The sequence below is a fragment of the Paroedura picta genome, chromosome 7 (assembly GCF_049243985.1).
Source record: "Paroedura picta isolate Pp20150507F chromosome 7, Ppicta_v3.0, whole genome shotgun sequence".
NCBI lineage: Eukaryota > Metazoa > Chordata > Lepidosauria > Squamata > Gekkonidae > Paroedura > Paroedura picta.
In genome coordinates this window covers 34,757,893-34,776,846 of record NC_135375.1, presented here as the reverse complement: position 1 = coordinate 34,776,846, position 18,954 = coordinate 34,757,893, and the positions used below count along the sequence as shown (strand labels likewise).

The 18,954-nt window shown below is 40.2% G+C and overlaps 1 protein-coding gene across 5 annotated transcripts in view; it reads left to right on the top strand.

Annotated features, from left to right (window-relative positions):
• ARHGEF28 (Rho guanine nucleotide exchange factor 28) overlaps positions 1-7,170 on the top strand; it is a 160,777-nt gene extending 153,607 nt beyond the window's left edge. For all 5 annotated transcript variants that reach the window (XM_077347418.1, XM_077347417.1, XM_077347419.1 and 2 more), the window contains 2 exons: positions 3,248-3,349; positions 5,718-7,170. In XM_077347418.1, coding sequence (XP_077203533.1) covers positions 3,248-3,349; positions 5,718-5,872 — 257 coding nt within the window. In that variant the 3' untranslated portion in view covers positions 5,873-7,170. The remainder of the gene's footprint in view (positions 1-3,247; positions 3,350-5,717) is intronic.
• The last annotated feature ends 11,784 nt before the right edge of the window (positions 7,171-18,954 follow it).

The window sequence follows — 18,954 nt, the reverse complement described above, 5'->3', positions numbered from 1 at the left end:
TTTTGTGTTCAGAATTATACTTAAACACTTCACTGACTGCACGCTTTCTAAGTAGCCAGGCTGCTATGGACTGATAGGTAATTAAAGCTGAAATGAGATCTAATGCTTGGCCTGATGCACTTGGCACTATACAAAAATTAACCTCCTCTTCTCTTTGGGAAGAACGTTTGGCTTTAGTCCCTTTCTGTGGCATGTTGGGGTTGGCCATTGCATCTCATATTTTCAGCTGAAAGACTAAGGAATGGAAGGGAAGAAATTTATCCTAAATGATGCAGAACACAACAGCTTGCTTACATATATTCATGTATTCTTGCTTAGATGTATTCATTTATATCGACATTAATTTATTGAAGGGGAATGTAGGACCATACTCAATGACCCTGTCCTCTGAACTGTTTTAGGTAAACATTTATTTTGTTTTGCAGACAAATAGTATAGCACTAATTTTAACACCCTAATGTCTTAAATACCCTGAAATGCACAACCTACATATTAATTAAAGGGGGCTCTTTCTGGAATCTGTTTCATAGGGTTAAGATTTTAACAGCTGATAAGTAAAATAGAACTTCTCCACGGATCTGTTGCTTAATCTCTCCTTCAGAAGTTCACAGATTCCAAAGGAAGAACAAAGTGAAATGAGATCTTATACTTGGCTTGATGCAGACTGTACAGTACAGATATTAATTAAATTTTCTGTAATCCAAAGAATTTTAGTTGCAAATTTTTAGACATGTATGTTAAGTGCACTCTCCCAACATTGTATGTAGATATTTCTAATTTTCCATGAGGTATAATATCATTGTCTCAAATTGTGGCCCTATGGCTGGGCAGGAAGGGTCCAAGCAAGAAAGTGCATCTGCCAAACCTGGATGTGGTGTGGCTATCAATAGCTCACTCTTCCAGGAACCTGGGTGTGTTTCTCAATGCCTCCCTCTTTATGGAGGCACGGGTCACAAGAGTAGCATAGCTGGCTTTTTACCATCTACACCAAGCCAAACTACTAGTGCCCTACTTGGCCCCAGATCACCTGGCTACAGTGAACCATGCTCCAGTCACCTCTACACCAGTCACCTCTACACCTCTACACTCGCTTTATGCTTGCTTACCTTAACCTTGTTCTGGAAACTACAACTGGTCCAGAATGCAGCAACCAGGGTCCTCACAGGAACACCATGGAGGTCCCATATCTGGCCTGCTCTCCAACAAGTGCCCTGGTTCCCAGTTAAATTCTGGATCAGACTTAAGGTTTTGGTAATCACCTTTAAGGCCATATATGGTCTGCGCCCAGTGTACCTGGGAGACTGCCTCACCCCCTCTCCCAAATAGCTCTACACTCCACCACTTCCAACTGTCTGGTGATCCTTGGCCCCAAAGAAGCACGTTGGACCACAATGAGGGCCAGAACTTTCTCTGTACTGGCCCCCACATGGTAAAGAGATCAGAGCCCTGCTTGAACTTCCACTGTTCTACAGGGCCTCTAAAATGGAACTCTTCCACTAGGCATTTGGTTGAGGCGGACAGAACCAAAAGCATCAACTGTGGCCCCACCCTGAAAAACTCCTACCCATGTACTGAATCCCAAACCTATGGAACTACAGTCAGAAAGTTAATGTTGTCATAGGAAATGTTATAGTACTTGCTATCCTGAGTTATAGAAGCCACTGTTATTGTTGCTTACATGATGTTATGAATTGCACTGTATTATCCCTATGTTGAAGAGCCTGTTGTGGCACAGAGTGGTAAGGCAGCAGACATGCAGTCTGAAAGCTCTGCCCATGAGGCTGGGAGTTCGATCCCAGCAGCCAGCTCAAGGTTGACTCAGCCTTCCATCCTTCCGAGGTTGGTAAAATGAGTACCCAGCTTGCTGGGGGGTAAACAGTAATGACTGGGGAAGGCACTGGCAAACCACCCTGTATTAAGTCTGCCATGAAAACGCTATAGGGCATCACCCCAAGGGTTAAACATGACTCAGTGCTTGCACAGGGGATACCTTTACCTTTACCCCTATGTTCTATGTTAACCACCCTGAGCTGTAAGGCAGGGCAGTATAGAAAGATAAGAAAGAAAGAAATTCTACACAAGGAAGAAGGCTTGTGGTCATTAGTGAACCTTCATCTTTTTGATAGTGTCATAATTTGACACATAATTTGACATGTATGTATTTCTCCATCCCCCCCCCCCCCCCCAGTTGGCTTTCACAGCTGGCAGAAGGGAAGCAGTGATGTCATGAAGTCATGTCATGCATTTTGTAGCCTTGTATTACTGAGGAGATAGGGAGTGATTATTCATTTTAGAACATGTCTGACCTTAAGGGAAGAAAAAACCATGTGAGAAAAAGTGGAATATTCTTCTCATTCTTTCCCTCAGTGTTCACCTAAATGCCTTCTATAAACTGAGATTTTGCCTTTAGAGATATTGTTGTATATAATTTTTTACTCTTTCTACTCATCTCCTAGACATAAGAAAATATTGTTCCATCTAAACATACCTGGCATTGTGGTCTTAGCTGTGCTAACATAATTTACAAAACTGCAAGGTTTGAGGTTATTAGTTTTCCACATTTAGCTTTCTGTAACAGTAAGTGCACCCTTGGTCACTTCTTTGTCCATAGAGTATTAATCATAATATGATTTACTATTTTTGCCATTTCATAGTGATTGATTTGAGTAACTATTGGGACAACTTGAAATAAAATAAAAATCTTCACCAATATCACCATTTTAATTTTAGAAGCCCTCCTAAAGGTAAAGGTATCCCCTGTGCAAGCACCGAGTCGTATCTGACCCTTGGGGTGACGCCCTCTAGCGTTTTCATGGCAGACTCAATACGGGGTGGTTTGCCAGTGCCTTCCCCAGTCATTACCGTTTACCCCCCAGCAAGCTGGGTACTCATTTTACCAACCTCGGAAGGATGGAAGGCTGAGTCAACCTTGAGCCGGCTGCTGGGATCCAACTCCCAGCCTCATGGGCAAAGCTTTCAGACGGCTGCCTTACCACTCTGCGCCACAAGAGGCTCTTACTGAAGCCCTCCTAGACCCACCCTATTAATTTTTTAATTTATTTTATTATGACCTCTTCCTTGGTTGTTATTAGTATTAATTCAGTTTTTATTTTCTGCCACTCCTGATACCAGCTCGTGGCGGGTTGTAATTGTCCACAATTAAGAACCCCAATATTCCATGACATGTTTGTTAGAGGAAAAGGTCTCTTATCGATCAATTAAAAGCAGCTTTGTCATTTTTTAACAGGCAGTTACACTGAAGATCTGAACAGCCACAAGGACTCAGCCAATACAGATTTCATTGTCAACTCGGCTCTGACACCCAGAAGCCAAGTGGCCAAATATCAAGGTGATGTCAGAAATTCTAAGAATATTTCGTTTTAGGAAATGCACAAATTATTCACTCCGGCTATCATGACAAGCCTAAACATGAAGTTGCAATGTGACAGCAATCTCTCTTGCATTGTTAATATCTGCTCCCTAATATTTAATGTTTAAAACTGAATTCTAGCGAATTTTTCTCTTTGGTTCAGTTCAGGCATGAACATGAACCATGGTTTAATGAAACTAACTGGATCTAGTACAGTTATTCTGAACATGGATCCCTCCACAAATTAAGATGTTCGGGTCTGTCAATTCAACATCCAAAGTTAATTAACCACCTTTAGCCTTAACTGTAGTTTAGCATGGCACACAAATATAGACATCTTGGTTGTACATATTTTCTTTTATGCATTGCCATCTCTGTTGATTATGTTATCACTGGCTGATCTATGATGGTAATCAAAGGAAGAAAGACATCCTGATTTGTTCTTTGGTGATGTCATTGCATCACCTACACAAGTATCTGGCCAGAGCAAAAGTGAGGAAACCAGCATTTCTGGAGGCAATCTAAGATGTAGGTAATTATCGGTGAACTGGGTCCTGGTTTCAGAAACTAACCATAGTTAAAATAATCCTTGGTTTGTGCTTGTGTCTGAACCAAACCTTTAAGTTCTACTGGTCAAGCCTGCCTTTCCCATCTGACTAGGAATCTTCACCCATCCCTAGGCCTTGGGACTTCTCCCCCCCCCCCAGCTTCTGTTGTGGCAGGCAACTCACAATGACCACATCAAAGCTTTCTAGAACCTAGCACAAAATGTGGTACTATGTGTCTTTAAAAGAGTACATTTATTATTTCTCAGTAATTATGTCACTTACTTGTCACTGGGAAATTGAGTAATATTTTGAGTCCCAGTTTCTAACATGGGTTTAGTTGACTGGGGATGAAACTGCAGTTGGCTTTTTCCTGAGCTGAAATCCAATAGAATTATCCTTATTCATTAGTCCTCTTAATATTTGTGAAACAGCCCTGGGGGTGGAGAGCACCTGGCTGTACGAGATGGAATAGGGCTGCACCATGATTGGCCCTCTCTCTCCACCTCGCATCCTCCTTCCCTGTACTCTAGCCACTTTGCTCTCAGATGCCTGAGAGAGACACAGAGACACAGAGAGTCCTGCCAAACTGCAAACGACCCCATTACCTGCTATGGCTCCTGCTGCGAGGGAGAGAGAGACAGAGAGACAGAGACAAACTGCAAATGAGCCCCCAATTGCAAAGGACCCTTGCTTCCCTGCTACAAAGGAGCCCAGGTTACCTCCTATGGCTCCTCCTGAGAGAGAGAGAGAGATCTGCGCCTGCCGGTGTCCCCTGGATCCTAGCGCCTATTACATTCCTGGTTGCAGTGGGCTTTCTTGCTAGTTACTTATAAAATGCATGATCAGTCATGCATTAGTTGCTTTAAAATAGTATATAAATGACATAAAAGAACAGACCAAGCAAACACCAACAAGGAAAATGAGGCAAATGAAAATACAAAACAGATAAAAAGCTTTCCTTGGTTGTGTTTTGTGCTGTTCCATTGGCTAGTTTTAAAATTGCTTTGCATTTTTTCTGTTTCTAGTTTTTTAAGGATTTGTGCTATGTTATGCTGTTTGGAGGAAAGTGGTTTTGTGGAGTTTTGGTGTTACCCTTCAAAAACAAATTGTTGTAGAAGGTTCCAAAGAAAATTTCAGGTTAGGTTTTAATAACAGTTTAGGGAAGGTGAAAGTATTTTTTAAAGTAAAGATTGGCTTGTTTTGATACTCAGTTTGATATTGGTTCTGGCACCTCATTGGTTCACTAGTCTGCTGTGATACTCTGGCCTGACATTGGCCTTGTTGGTTCTATTTACATTTGGAGGATTTTGGCCAGTGGCTTCTCCATTGCATTTGGCTATTGGCTTTTTAAAAATCCTACTCTTCCACCCCCAGCTAGGAAACAATGGAAGCAAGTAAGGTGGATAGGGGGTACCTTGTTCAGTGGCCCATATCATTCCAGCCTTCTGTCTAATTTGATTCCCCCAAAATTTTGTGTCATTTGGTAAGAAAAAATAGCCATTTCTGCCCCTCTCTTAAGTACACAATAGAGAAAAAACTGGATGTGAATAATTCCAGAATCCAAGGGAGAAAAAAACCCCACAAACCTGAATCCCAAAACCATATCAGTGGACCCAGATACTCCCAAATACAGATATTTATGCCTTTCCCAGAACCTGAATATGAAAAGTAATTTTTTTTTGTTCACAAAGTGGGTTGGTTTTAATGACTATTGATTCCTTCATTCTTCCTAGCTATGTTCAAGTAATGTGCATATGTGATAAGCTACAGTTTTTAATCTGTCCTTGTTTATGTTATAGGTCTGAATGCAGTGTTGAGCCAGTGCCCAAGGTCATCATATCAGGGCAGTATTCAGCCACTTCAGCCTTCAGATGTTGTGATGAAAAATCTGTCTTGTGACATGCAACAAGGGTCGGAAAATGGAGGCATTGAAGAAAATATAGTGTACCTCTAATCTGTCATCGGTAGCACTTTGAGACAGCTTTTCTAATTTTTTGTAGTTACTATTTGTCCAGATTGCTTGAGGAAATAGTATATATATATTTAATATAAAATACAAAGTTTTTTCCATATCTATACTTATACCAATTAAGTTATTTGTATGTAATATTTAAATGATAGCATACATACTACATTTGGGATATTCAAACAACAACATAAGACAGTGTTGGGCTCTAAATCAAGCCATGACTTGTCTTTATGATGGTATCATCCCAATGGGACCATGGATGAGAGCTTTCCTTTTTCAGGTTCAAGCTGCACACTCCTTGTGTAATTACAGGTATCATAGCAGTATCATAGATTTCATAAAGCAATTTAGCCTCTACTGGAGTCAGCAGACAAACAAGATGAAGACCTGAAATATACCATAACTGTGGTTTGCACTTCCCAGTGGGTTTACTAAGCCTTTTTTTTTGTTAAAGGCACCCATTTAACTATGATATAACTAAAATACCTGTGATGGATACATTTCTCAGGCCGCATTACTCCTACATGTCATCACAGTATTGGTATCAGAACCTTGATCATAATAATTGTCATATGACTGATGATGAAGAAAAGCCGTTTAGTTTAATGTTTTTTTACAGGTCCTGATTCAAAGTAGGAGGAATAGTATCCTTGGTAGGGGAAGCACACCTGATATATTTCTCTTGTATCAGTTGAAGCTGTCACTTTGGCTCTTAAAAGGATGATGGTGACATATTATCCTTGTAGGAAGAGTAGGGCATTCTCCCAAATTATAGTTACACAAACACCTTGTTTCCACAACGGACATCTGAGTCTCATGTCATTTGAGAAAGGATTTTGGGTGTTTCATGAAATAGATCTACAGTTAAGTGCTAGTCTGCTGAAGTTAGAATTCCATAAGGTTACTGAGTACTCCATACCAGGGTTTTATGTCGTAAATCCAGTTCCATCTTGCATATATAGAATTTTCTTTTTCAAGTGCTCTAGGTCAGTTTTATGCTGTATAACATTATAACTTTATGCTTGGCTTAGCATTAAAATTCATCACATGAACTTTTACATGTGGTGAGAAACTGAGAATAGGAGGAGAAAAATGTAATTTTCTTAGCCTAACCCAAATCCAGTACTTTTCCACATGCAAAGACACAAATCAGTGTATTTCTTTCAGGACACAGGGAGCTTTGATGTACTGTAGAATAATAAATTTAGATTTTGTTCATGGCACTTTTCAGGCATTACTGTTTTGCATTTTTTAATTTAATAAATATCCGATGTATCTGCAAAGGTATAACTTCCTGTTTCCTAGTATTCAGCAAATCTACTACATTAGATACTACCAACCTTGCAAAAACACTCATTGTAACAACCTAACCCCTGTATAAATTTCTGCCCACCACAATCTATGCAAACCAATAATTAGGGGTGTGTATTTGGCTGATCCAAAACTGAAAAATTACCCAAACAATACCCTATCAGTATTCTAGAGTATTAATTCAGCCAGATTTCTCTCCCCCCCTATTTTTCTGGCTACCCAGAATGGATATTTTTGGGATTTTTCAACACAGCCGGATAACCACAAGAGAACATTCCTTTAAATGCCTTCAGAGTGAATTCTCCATTTGGAGAAGGCATTTCAGTGGACTGTGAGCCATTTAAATACTTTCAAAGTTCAATCTCACACCACTGCCGCAGCTTTCAAAAGCATTTAATTTTTAAAGGGACCATGTTCCCTTTAAATTTTAAGTGCCTTTTCTTCATTGGAAACAGTGCAGAATGGGGCACCTTCTTTGAAGCCTCATAGAACTGGACCCCTGATCCAATCTTTTTGAAACTTGGGGAGTTTTCTGAGGAGAGGCACCAGCAGCTATGCTGCAAATTTGGTGTCTCTACCTCCATAACATCCCCCCAGATTGATTCTCCATTATAACCTATGCGGACTATTGAATATAATGGTCCCGGGAAAATTTGGCATTCCTGCATATTACTGACGCTGAATACCATACCAGTATTGGGATTCATGAATATTCAATTTACCTGAATATTACTGTTATTATTTTGCACTCCTCTACCAATAATCACATTGGGTCTACAGCTTCTGAAGTTCCAACGAAGGTGCAGCATCAGGGATCTTGGCACATGTGAATTGGGTGTCATTATGAGTCATTGGTGATAACCCCAAAATGTGTGCCCCAGATCCTAACACATGTAGCAAATCTGGGGTATCTGTTGAGGCATAAATAACAGTGAAGTCCTAAGTAGTCTTATATTTTTCTAAACCCATTGAAATCATGGTTTTAGAAGATTGTAACTGTGTTTAGGATTGCACTGTAAACCACACGAACGTTATTTGTATGTTGTCTTTCAGCTGCATTTATTTCATGTTGCAGTCTGGCCTGCAGCCCTCTCTTTTGTGTTGTATTGTTGATGGTATCAGCCTTACAGCCCTTTTGGTAGTGCCTGCAAAGATCTTTGGATTTTGTTTAGCATGAAGTACTGCCTGTTTTACTCTCTTGTGCTCACAGTAAAAATAATAGCAGCTAGGATGTACTATAGGTTGTCCATTAATAGGGAAAATGGTTAAACCATAGGCTGAATCTAGATAGTCCTTAACCCAACATCCATTCTGTAACTCAGTCCATCATTTTGTTGTTGTTAGGTGCGAAGTCGTGTCCGACCCATCGCGACCCCATGGACAATGATCCTCCAGGTCTTCCTGTCCTCTACCATTCCCTGGAGTCCATTTAAGTTTGCCCCTACTGCTTCAGTGACTCCATCCAGCCACCTCATTCTCTGTCGTCCCCTTCTTCTTTTGTCCTCAGTCACTCCCAGCATTAGGCTCTTCTCCAGGGAGTCCTTCCTTCTCATGAGGTGGCCAAAGTATTTGAGTTTCATCTTCAGTCCATCATTTAGACATGTGTTTTTAGAAAGCATTGAACATTTGCTAGCTCAGGATGAGCTGTGCCTCTTTGATCCTTTTTTTCTCTCCTAGCTTAAATAGTAAATGCATTTTCCAAAGTGTGATCAAAATAAGGTTTTGTGATCTCTCTGGAGGTTTGGTGACCCACTAACATAGGGTGTAAGTCACAGGGAAATGTAATATGACATGCGGAGAGGTGGGGATGTTTGGAGTCACAGTGGAATCCTTATCACTGTTCATCTTCTCCCTCTGTTACACATGATAATGTTTCAGAAGGTAGTAGTAGAAAAGTTAGATTTGTGTCCAAGAGCACCTTAGAGACAAACAAATGTACAATATATGCTCCTTTCATCAAATGTGTGTCGCACATGTCAGTGCTAGACCTTAACAAGTGCCAGTTATTGGAGTTGTCCAAAGACCCAGCCCTACCAAGAAGTTCTTACAGTCCTTCCAGATAATGGTGAACTAATGGCCAGTCTGGGTAGGTAGAGTAATTCTAGCGCTTATTCCACCCACTTTGCCAATGAGATGCCTCAACTATGTTGCCATTTGGGGCGCAACAACTGATTCTAGGCCTGGCAGTTCCTGATGTTGCCATTTACTAGGGGACTAGACAGTAGAAGGACTCAGACAAGGAAAGGGAGTACGCATGATATTGGCAAATGACAAGAAAGAAGCTACAGTCATAAAGGAACTAGAGAGAAGTGATCAGTTGTTGAAAAAAAGTGCTTGGGCTTCCATACCTGCCTCAGACACCTGCTGCTAAATTGGTAAATGCTTATATGATTTCCTAGCTTTAAGACCTGAGTGTTACACATTCTTTGCCATGTTTAACACACCACAGGGTAAGATTTCTTGCAGCTGGTTGTCGCATTACATGAAATCTGTAGCAATCCTTTCCATATAAAATTAGGAAGATATGATCAGGCTGAAATTCACTGAAATGCTCTCTCTCCTTTATAGCAGTGAGATATAATTGGCAAATTATGTCTGTGCTCTGATAAGGAACAGATCAAAAGATAAACTTGCACTACTGAGGATTCCATGTCCTTGAAAAGAAAAGAAAAGAAAGAAAAGAAAAGAAAAAAGAAGAGCCCTTTTGTGAGTCTCAAATTGCCTTGAGGAAACAGCTTCCTGTAAACCTTTATTAAATTTCCTGAGCTTCTAGGGAGAATCAGCTGCTGCTAGGATTTTTAAAAAATCCCAGGCCCGTGCCTTGTACCAGACAATGCCATGTCCTCCTGCTCCAGGAACTAGCAGCCTGCAATAGGCTAGGAGGGTATTATTACAGTAATTACTAGACTGATGCTGGGGTCCCTGAAGGACAAATTAATGACCTTCTCCATCTGGAATGCTCATCTTGAGTCCAGCTGGAGTCCCAAGGGTCTTGCATTAATGGGTTTCAATTAATTTGTCCCATGTAATTACACACCTGTAAAAGCACCAAGGAATAGTGGTTGACTGTCCTGACTTTGGGTACTTTAAAAAAATATGTTACAAAATTAGCTTTCTGGTGTTTACATAGTAATGCTAAATGCTATGTGAAAGCATTCAAATACATAGTGACCATATGATTGGATGAAAAAATCTGTAAATGTACAGTTACTCTTTGTTTACTCAGAAGGAGGAATTTTTGCCTAAAATCACAAAGGCCAATTCAGAGGGGGCAGTGATTCAAAGATGACCTTAACAAAAACAACTACTACAGCAGAACAGAGTAGAGTAGCAGATTTTATACAATTTTTAAAGGGCTTCAAAGGGGAACCATGATATTAAAAGCCAGTTGGTCTTACATCTGTTCTAGAAATGACAAGAAACCGCAACAAAAGAATTATTAGGCACATATAGAAACCAAGCATGCTGAGGGATCAGCGTTGTTCCTGCAAAGGGAAGTTCTACCTCACCAACCTTTTGGAGTTCCTTGAAAAACTGAACAAATATTTAGATATGAGACCCAGTAAGCATGTACTTGGGCTTTCAAAAAACTTTTGACAAGGTTCACCTAAAAGAGTCCTGAGTAAACTTAGCAGTCATGAGATATGAGAACAGGTTTCATGACAAGAGGCAGAGAATAGGAATAAATGGGCAGCTCTTGCAGTGAAGGAAAGTAAGCAGCGGAGTCCCAATATAGTCGTAGTAACAGTAATATTATAAACCATCCTCCCCCAAAGGCTCAAGGTGGGTAACAACATTTATAATAAATAATTAAATAGAAACATTTAAACCATCAATACTTCATAATTAACTAAAAATAGATCCTTCTAAAGCAGCTTCCTCTTTGGGGCTGGTGCTATTTAATTTGGTCATAAAAGAGCTAGGGCTGAGCACTTTAATGGCAAAGTCTGCAGATGACACCAAATTATTCAGGATGGTGAAAACCAAAGTTATCGTGAAGGATCTCCACAAACTGGGTGCCTGGGCAACCATATGGCAAATGAAGTTCAGTGTGATTAAGTGTCAGAAGCCCAAGCCTTGGGTCCACCTAGGTCACCACCACTCCTTTTTACCTGAGTAGCACCCACGACTGGATCCTCAAGATTAAATACAAATAAAGCCAACCCTTGTAATACATATATATATATAAAGGTCTAAAGGAAAAGGTAAAGGTATCCCCTGTGCAAGCACCGAGTGATGTCTGACCCTTGGGGCGACGCCCTCTAGCGTTTTCATGGCAAACTCAATACTGGGTGGTTTGCCAGTGCCTTCCCCAGTCATTACCGTTTACCCCCCAGCAAGTATTTTAATCCAGTGTTTCTCATTAACACAGCTGAATTTCAATTTTTTAAGATAATTAGCTAATGGGCGACAATATACTTCAATCTTAGGACACACCAGAAGTATATGGTATAATGTTTCAGGGACATTACATCCATGTAAGCAGTATCTCTCCTGAGGAGGGATCTTCAAAAATCTGCCTTGGGTGACATTTGAGGGAAAGATGTTTAAGCAAGCTACTAGAAATGCTCTTCTTAACTGGTGTGTCTCCAAAATTTGGAGATACATGGGCATGGATTTGTAAGTTAAGGGAATATCCCAGAAGCGGGGAGAACATACACTGTTGTTAGAGGAGCCCATAATCTGGGTATCCTGATCTTCTAGTCTCTGTGATATTAGTTTTAGTATCGTCCTTTCATCTTGCATGCTAATAATCACACTAACCCTCGAGAGAGAAACTACGGTGCTTTGCTTTACAATTCAGTGCAAAGTGATGCATATTAGGACAAAAAATCCAAACATTAAATATATGCTGATAGTGTCTGAACTTGCTAGAACTGAGAAGGAAAGAGACCTTGAGGTCATGGCGTATAGCTCAATGAAAATATCAAGTCAGTGTGCTGCAGCAGTAAAAAGAAATTGCAAACTTGGAGCTTATTAGGAAAGGGATTGAAAATAGAATAGCCAATATTACTTTGCCATTATAAAAATGTATGGTGCAGCCTCATTTGGAATACTGCATGCAATATATTCACACTCAGAGTGGTTACGGTCATAAAGGTCATATAATCAAAATCCTGTAATGCACATCCATGATGCAGTTAAATAATCTTCATGAAAAATCTATTTTTAAAAAATACAGTAAATAAATACCGTTTAAAAAACTCAAAAAAAAAAAAAACATATATTCCTAAAGTCCTCCAAAATTAAGAGAGCAGACTCCTATTACCACTGAAATTAAAAATTATTACAAAAATAGCTTTAAGAACCATATTATCAACTACTAAAAAGCTACATATCTTAAGGATGTATTTATTTGATGTTATCTATTTGTCTAGATTCCTCTGAGGTAGATGTTAAAGCGTGTCCGGGATTGGAATGCCATGCTTCTGTAACGCCCCCAAAGGAATCTTTATGTTAAAATATTTTAAATTATATTCAAATATTTATGCGATGTTATGTATTTGGGGGCTGTCCTTTTGTCTTCTCCACATTTTGGTGTGGCCCCTTTTAGATACAGATCAGTACTTCTAAATTAAACAATGGGTGTTTCACTGATTTATATCTTGGGAAGAAAGTTTGGTTTGGTCACAAATTATAACTAGTTAAAGTGTTCCCCTCTAATATGGTTTTATCTCTTTATGAAGTTCAAGACCTTGAAATTTGGCTGGACAATTGCTTTTATAGCCCCTCTTCTGAGTCTCACTGAAATCCAGCCAAATTTTCACAGTTCTTCTACACCTTTCAACATGACAGGTAGCAACATGACAAGCCCTCCCTCCCAAAAATCTCATTAATAAGAAAAATGTGTGTGAAATCCTAACAAATGTAAAACAAAGTAGAGCCCCAAATGTCCTGTTATTCAGGGACATTTGGAACTTGCATTATTAAAGGTAGCTGAACTTCCTTGGAATAATGACTTGCCATCATGAATAAATGTAACATTATTTCCAGCTTCTTGGTTTTGTAAATCCTCTGACTCATTCCAAAATAGTTGCAGAGGAGAGCAGGGCTGAATCTGTACTGAGCTTTTATTACAATCCCAAGTCGATGCAGTCCCTGCCATCTACACTGAATGCGATTTCCATTGTGATTTTGGCCAATTTCTCTCTGCAACAAGCAGGATTGATCCTGGAGAGCCAGTTTGGTGTAGTGGTTAGGAGTGCGGACTTCTAATCTGGCATGCCAGGTTCGATTCTGCGCTCCCCCACGTGCAACCAACTGGGTGACCTTGGGCTCGCCACGGCACTGATAAAACTGTTCTGACCAGGCAGTGATATCAGCGCTCTTTCAGGCTCACCCACCCCACAGGGTGTCTGTTGTGGGGAGAGGAATGGGAAGGCGACTGTAAGCTGCTTTGAGCCTCCTTCGGGTAGGGAAAAGCGGAATATAAGAACCAACTCTTCTTCTTCTTCTTCTACCTTCCCCCTGCAATATCCAGGAGTGGATATAATGCTTGATATTTGAAAAATCGGCATGAGTAAAGGTGCAGCTTTCTGCTTGTTCTGAACTAACTTGCTGCCTCGAGCCTGCAACACTGTAGAAAAGACCTGATTGGCCAGGGCGTCAGTTCAAAGGCTTCCTCATTCCCAGGCTACAAGGTTTTCCTTAAAGGGGAAGCCCTAACTTCTCTCAGAAGAGGCTCCAGAAACCCTAACTTCTCTCAGCAGAGATTTGCCTCTTGGATTTATTCTCCCTCCTCTGTTGTCTCCAATCCTCTTCCCCCCCCCCCTTCAAGAAAGGAAAGAAAGAGGCTCCTGCTGCACTTGGCTCCTCCCCTCTTCTGAGCTTCCCTAATCATGTGCAGAACACTTTTCTGTTTCAACGGGGAGGCGGTGGGATAGAGGAAGACCTGAGTTCAAATTGATCTGAATCCAGCAGGATCCACAAGGGAATATACAAAGTAAGTGCAGAATCAGCTCAGGAAAGTAAAGCAGGTATTCCTAAGGAATTCAGAGTTTCTGAAAAATTCAGATATAAATTCAAATATGTGACATGGGACTATTTAGAACTAATGGACATCATTTAAAACAAAGAAGAACAAATTTTAGTAGCAGATCTCAACCTGAAATATACCATCTAGGATATACATTTTTTCTACTATGAGCACCAAATTTCTATGAGAACACCTGAATGGCAGTCATAATTGACAACATAATGCAGGCCTCTACAAAAGCAGTACAGCAAAGCAGGTCCAAGTTCTATGGATTGTACCCTTTAGATCAGTGGTTCTCAACCTTCCTAATGCCACAACCCTTTTATACAGTTCCTTATGTTGTGGTGACCCCCAACCATAACATTATGCAAGTGTTTTTTCACAGAAATTAAACAAACTGACCAATGGCTGCGGGGGTAGGCACCGGTGCACCTGCGCGTTTGTGCCCACCAGTGTGCTGGCACCCGTGCCTCCCTCTCCCCCCTGTCCCAGGCCTCCCTCTCCCCCACCGGTCCCCGGCCCGAAAAAGGTTGGGGACCACTGCTCTAGAATGCTTTTATCTGAGCTACCTGAAGACAACATTTGCTTGCTCTGCTTCCAGCATAGGAATTTGCAGGTTAACCGGGGCAGGAAACTGCATGGGTGATTTACCAGACTGAGTGGATGATGGTTCCTTCCATCTCTAATATTTCATATCAAAGTCTCCTTTTTTATTTCATTGTATAGTCCAGAAGTGCTTTTGAGATAAAATCAATAGGAATCAAAGTGGCCAGTTCTGTATCTTTAAAACGATTTCCTGTGTTTTGTATTTTCACCAGTTTTGCTTTTCCTGATTTTTATTCCTGTCATTGATGACTAGTTTATTTCTTTGATACATTATCGATACACCATTTCTACAGACATTTTATGTTGCAGATATGCCATTTTATGTTATACCAACTGAGTCAAATATAACGTTGTCTAATGAGGAAACGTGCAAAAATAGGTTCATTTACGCATAAGAGAACGAGAAAGGCAGAATGGGGTTAGTCAAATCAAAACAGAAAGCTACTAACATTACTGCAGGAGCAGCAGTGGTTGTGATAGCTGTAGAAGATAACTAGGTTAGTAGTTCCAGAGTTCAAGCCTTTCCTAGGACAGTGTCCAAAGTGGGCTACTTTTTCAAATTAATTCACAAAAAAGGATATCCCAATTAATTAGGTTTTCTAGGCTAGACTTGTTATTTATGTATTTAGAAAATTTGTATGCAGACTCTGCTTGAAGTGGCTCATAACTAATGGAGAAAATCAGAGAAATTTTTATAGAGAAGCTCAGAATGTTTGCTTAGAAAACACTGAACAAGAAACCCTCATTTTTCTCCTTCACCACTGCCACAACTGTAGACACCCAGGAAAAAGCCAACTAACCACAGTGAAGCAGTGGCCGTTTTAACCCCCCCCCCCTTTTTTTTTCATGGCCAGTTTACTCTTCTCCATGAAAAAAAAAAGGGGGGGGGGTTAAAACGGCCACTGCTTCACTGTGGTTAGTTGGCAAACCACCCCGTATTTAGTCTGCCATGAAAACGCTAGAGGGCGTCACCCCAAGGGTCAGACATGACTCGGTGCTTGCACAGGGGATACCTTTACCTTTACCTTTACTCTTCTCCAGGTGCCTCAGCAATCCACTATCTCACTATCTCACTCTGAGTTGCTTATGCCTCAGAGACAGCAAGAAAGTGGTCTAGGGGAGGAATAAAATATACATCTTGCTCTATTCTTCTCACATCAGATCCACACAGACTGGCTAAGGTAACAGTGCCAGGGGGAGACAAGCCTATGTTCTCAGGGCTAAACTAAAAGGTCACATTGATATATTTAATAATCATATCTTATATTATGTTCGGTGGGGTAGATCACAGAGTATGCAGTAGTCACATGGCTCTTTTGGTTCATGCAAATTGCAATGGCAGCTCTCTGTGAGCCATGGAGTGAATCGAAGTAAGTTAAGGAGATTGTGTTTGCCATGAAAAACAATGAACTTCCCGATGAATTTCAAAGCAATACATAGAGACTAAGAATGGCCATACTAACAGCATATGAGCTGTTTAATCTTCAAAGCCAGCTTTACCTTTAAAGTTGTATGATCCATTCAGCAAACAATGTTCTACATACTTCAAAAGGGAAATTAATTAGATTATCCCAGAACTGAGATTAACATTGAATCTATACATACATTTTGAAGACCATTTTTGTGTTACTACAATAGAACAACATTCTTTTCAAGTTCAGGGACACCCTGTTCTTGTTTAATGAAAACTATGATTAAATGTGCAGCTAGAGAGAAGTATGGTTATCTCCCTTAATGCAAACAAATGTTGGATTTTAATTTTCACTCTCAAGGCCTTTGCTGAGTTCACCTTTGCCCTTGTATAGTTTGTTACAGCATGGGGGGGATTTGAATTTCTAAAAGGCAGATTCTCCCTCTTTTTTTCTTAATGTGTATATGTATATATATATGTATATGTATATATATATTCATTAACAGTGCCATCACTAAGTCTAGTCTGCACTATTTTAAAATGAGGAATTTAGAGCTTTCCCATGGAACATTCAAAACTATGATTGTTCAAAAACTAGCAAGACATTTGGGCTTCATCCCACCCACCACTAGCAATATCACCAATCAATCCACAATAACATAGATTCTTCCTGAACTTTGTACCTCTTCCAACCTGTACAAGATCTCCCACCACTGTTTTCACTTTGCATGACTGCTGCAAGATCAGTAGGCAAAGTAAAATGTTTATTGAACTAATTTGTATAGTTGAGAGCCAGTGTTGTGTAGAGTGTTGGGCTGAGATCCCAACCCCTCCTCTGCCGTGGAAACTTTGTGGGTGACCATGTGCAACTCACACACTCTCAGTTTCATGTGCATCACAGGAGAGAAGAGAACAATATAAATTCCCCTTAAGGGAGAAGGGTGAGACATAAAGGAAGAAAACAAACAAACAAATAATGGTGGGGTGTGGAAGCTTTAACAATAACTACCTTTTGCCAGCCTACCAAAATGGGTAGCATTTTTTATTTCCACCCTTTCTTGAATTTCCTAATTTTTGTATGTCTGCCTGAGTAGAACGACTCACCTCTGAGTTTTGTGGGTAAAACAAGGAGAGGTATACCACCTGGGATTAAGAACTCAGCTGGACAAAATGACTCACGAAAAGCATTGCCTTGCTTATGACTCTTTGAAATAGTACCCATTAATTGCTAGAATTCAGGGTGTATCTTTCAAAATGCAAACTCTTTTTGCAGCTCAAAGGAGACATAAACAAAAGCTGGCAAATCGGAAAGGCTGGGCCCAGGGAATGAGTGCCTGTTCTTATGTTCTTAGGAGGTAACACTATTCTGCATGACAATAAGGCCAAGAAGAAAATGTAACAAGGAATTGTTTTGCTATCTTCAACCCTAGCATTATGGAGCTAATGCAGAAAATATAATGACAATAATTTGAATAAATACATAGTGTGAGGTTTTCTATAGAATGTTCCAAGTCAGCAAAGAAGCATTGTTGCCATGGCAACTGGGGGGGTGTTGAATTAATTAAGCCCTAAACAGATGTTGTGAAGCTTGTCCTGTTGTTGGTGCTTTCTGCTTGTAATTAGTGCACGTGTGTATGTATGAGCGAGAGAGAATAAGTTTGTACAAGAGCAATAGGAAGAAACCAGACTTTATTAATGATACCTGTATGCTACAATGTATAGCCAGTTAATAAGCAAGATGAAATGCAGTCCTGCATACACCCTCCTAGGACTAAGCCTCAAGTTTCCTGGCTTGTCTGGAAGCTGCTGAAGCTGTGGGACTTGGAGTTTCCCCGGAATTACAACTAATCTCCAGACTATGATGATCAGCAATTCAACTCAACCATATCACAAGAGAATTTGGATAAGGATAAATAGAGCTGGGTGTCATCCACATATTGAAGTCTGAAGAGCCATTGTAAATCCTGGAGAACTCCAGGCCCTAAATGGAGACTAATAACACTTCTTTATCCTTTTAGCTGCAGATAAAAATATAGGACTCTCTTACCCCTTCCAATGACCAACATGGGCTTGCCTAGTTGCAAGTAGAACGCAAAGTGCTGCTTGCTTTAGATTGGAACAAGCAATCAATGCAATCATATGAAGAGTTCGGCACTAGGTAAAAAAGGGACATTTCTGAATGTCTTGTTTGCAGAAATGAAATCATTCTTTATTGCAATTGAGAGGCTCAATCAGGACTGTTCCGATTGCATTTTGCTTGCAAATTGTGATCAGCACTCCAAGTTCAATTATTTGAATATTTTTAAATGACTGGAATTAGATTGCTTTACTGCTTATTTTGAATTGTGAGCAAATCTTTGAGGTGGTCAAAATAGAGGCTTGACTCCCTCCGCAAAAAAGGGATATCCAAGAAGGTTAACTATTGTGGGTCTAGTGGACAATGATCAGAAAGCTTCTAGTGAAGTGTTATACCTCCTTGTCAAGCCAAATTGCCTGTTCTGAAGTTTTCAGTGTTGTTATTGGTTTATTTTTAAGTTAAGGGAGTTGCAGATTGTTGTTGTTGTTCCACTAGACAGGAATAAATTTTAATGTCAATTTCAGTTTTGCAAAGCATTTCCTGTATTTCAGTCACCCAACCGGTGGTGTTTTCACCCTCCATGTTTCCACCTGAATTCTCCCTTTATTAATGCACATACTATTAACAGCTAGGGGCTTTCCGCATTAGTCCAAAATAGCACAATGGTTACTAATTGAAATCACTAC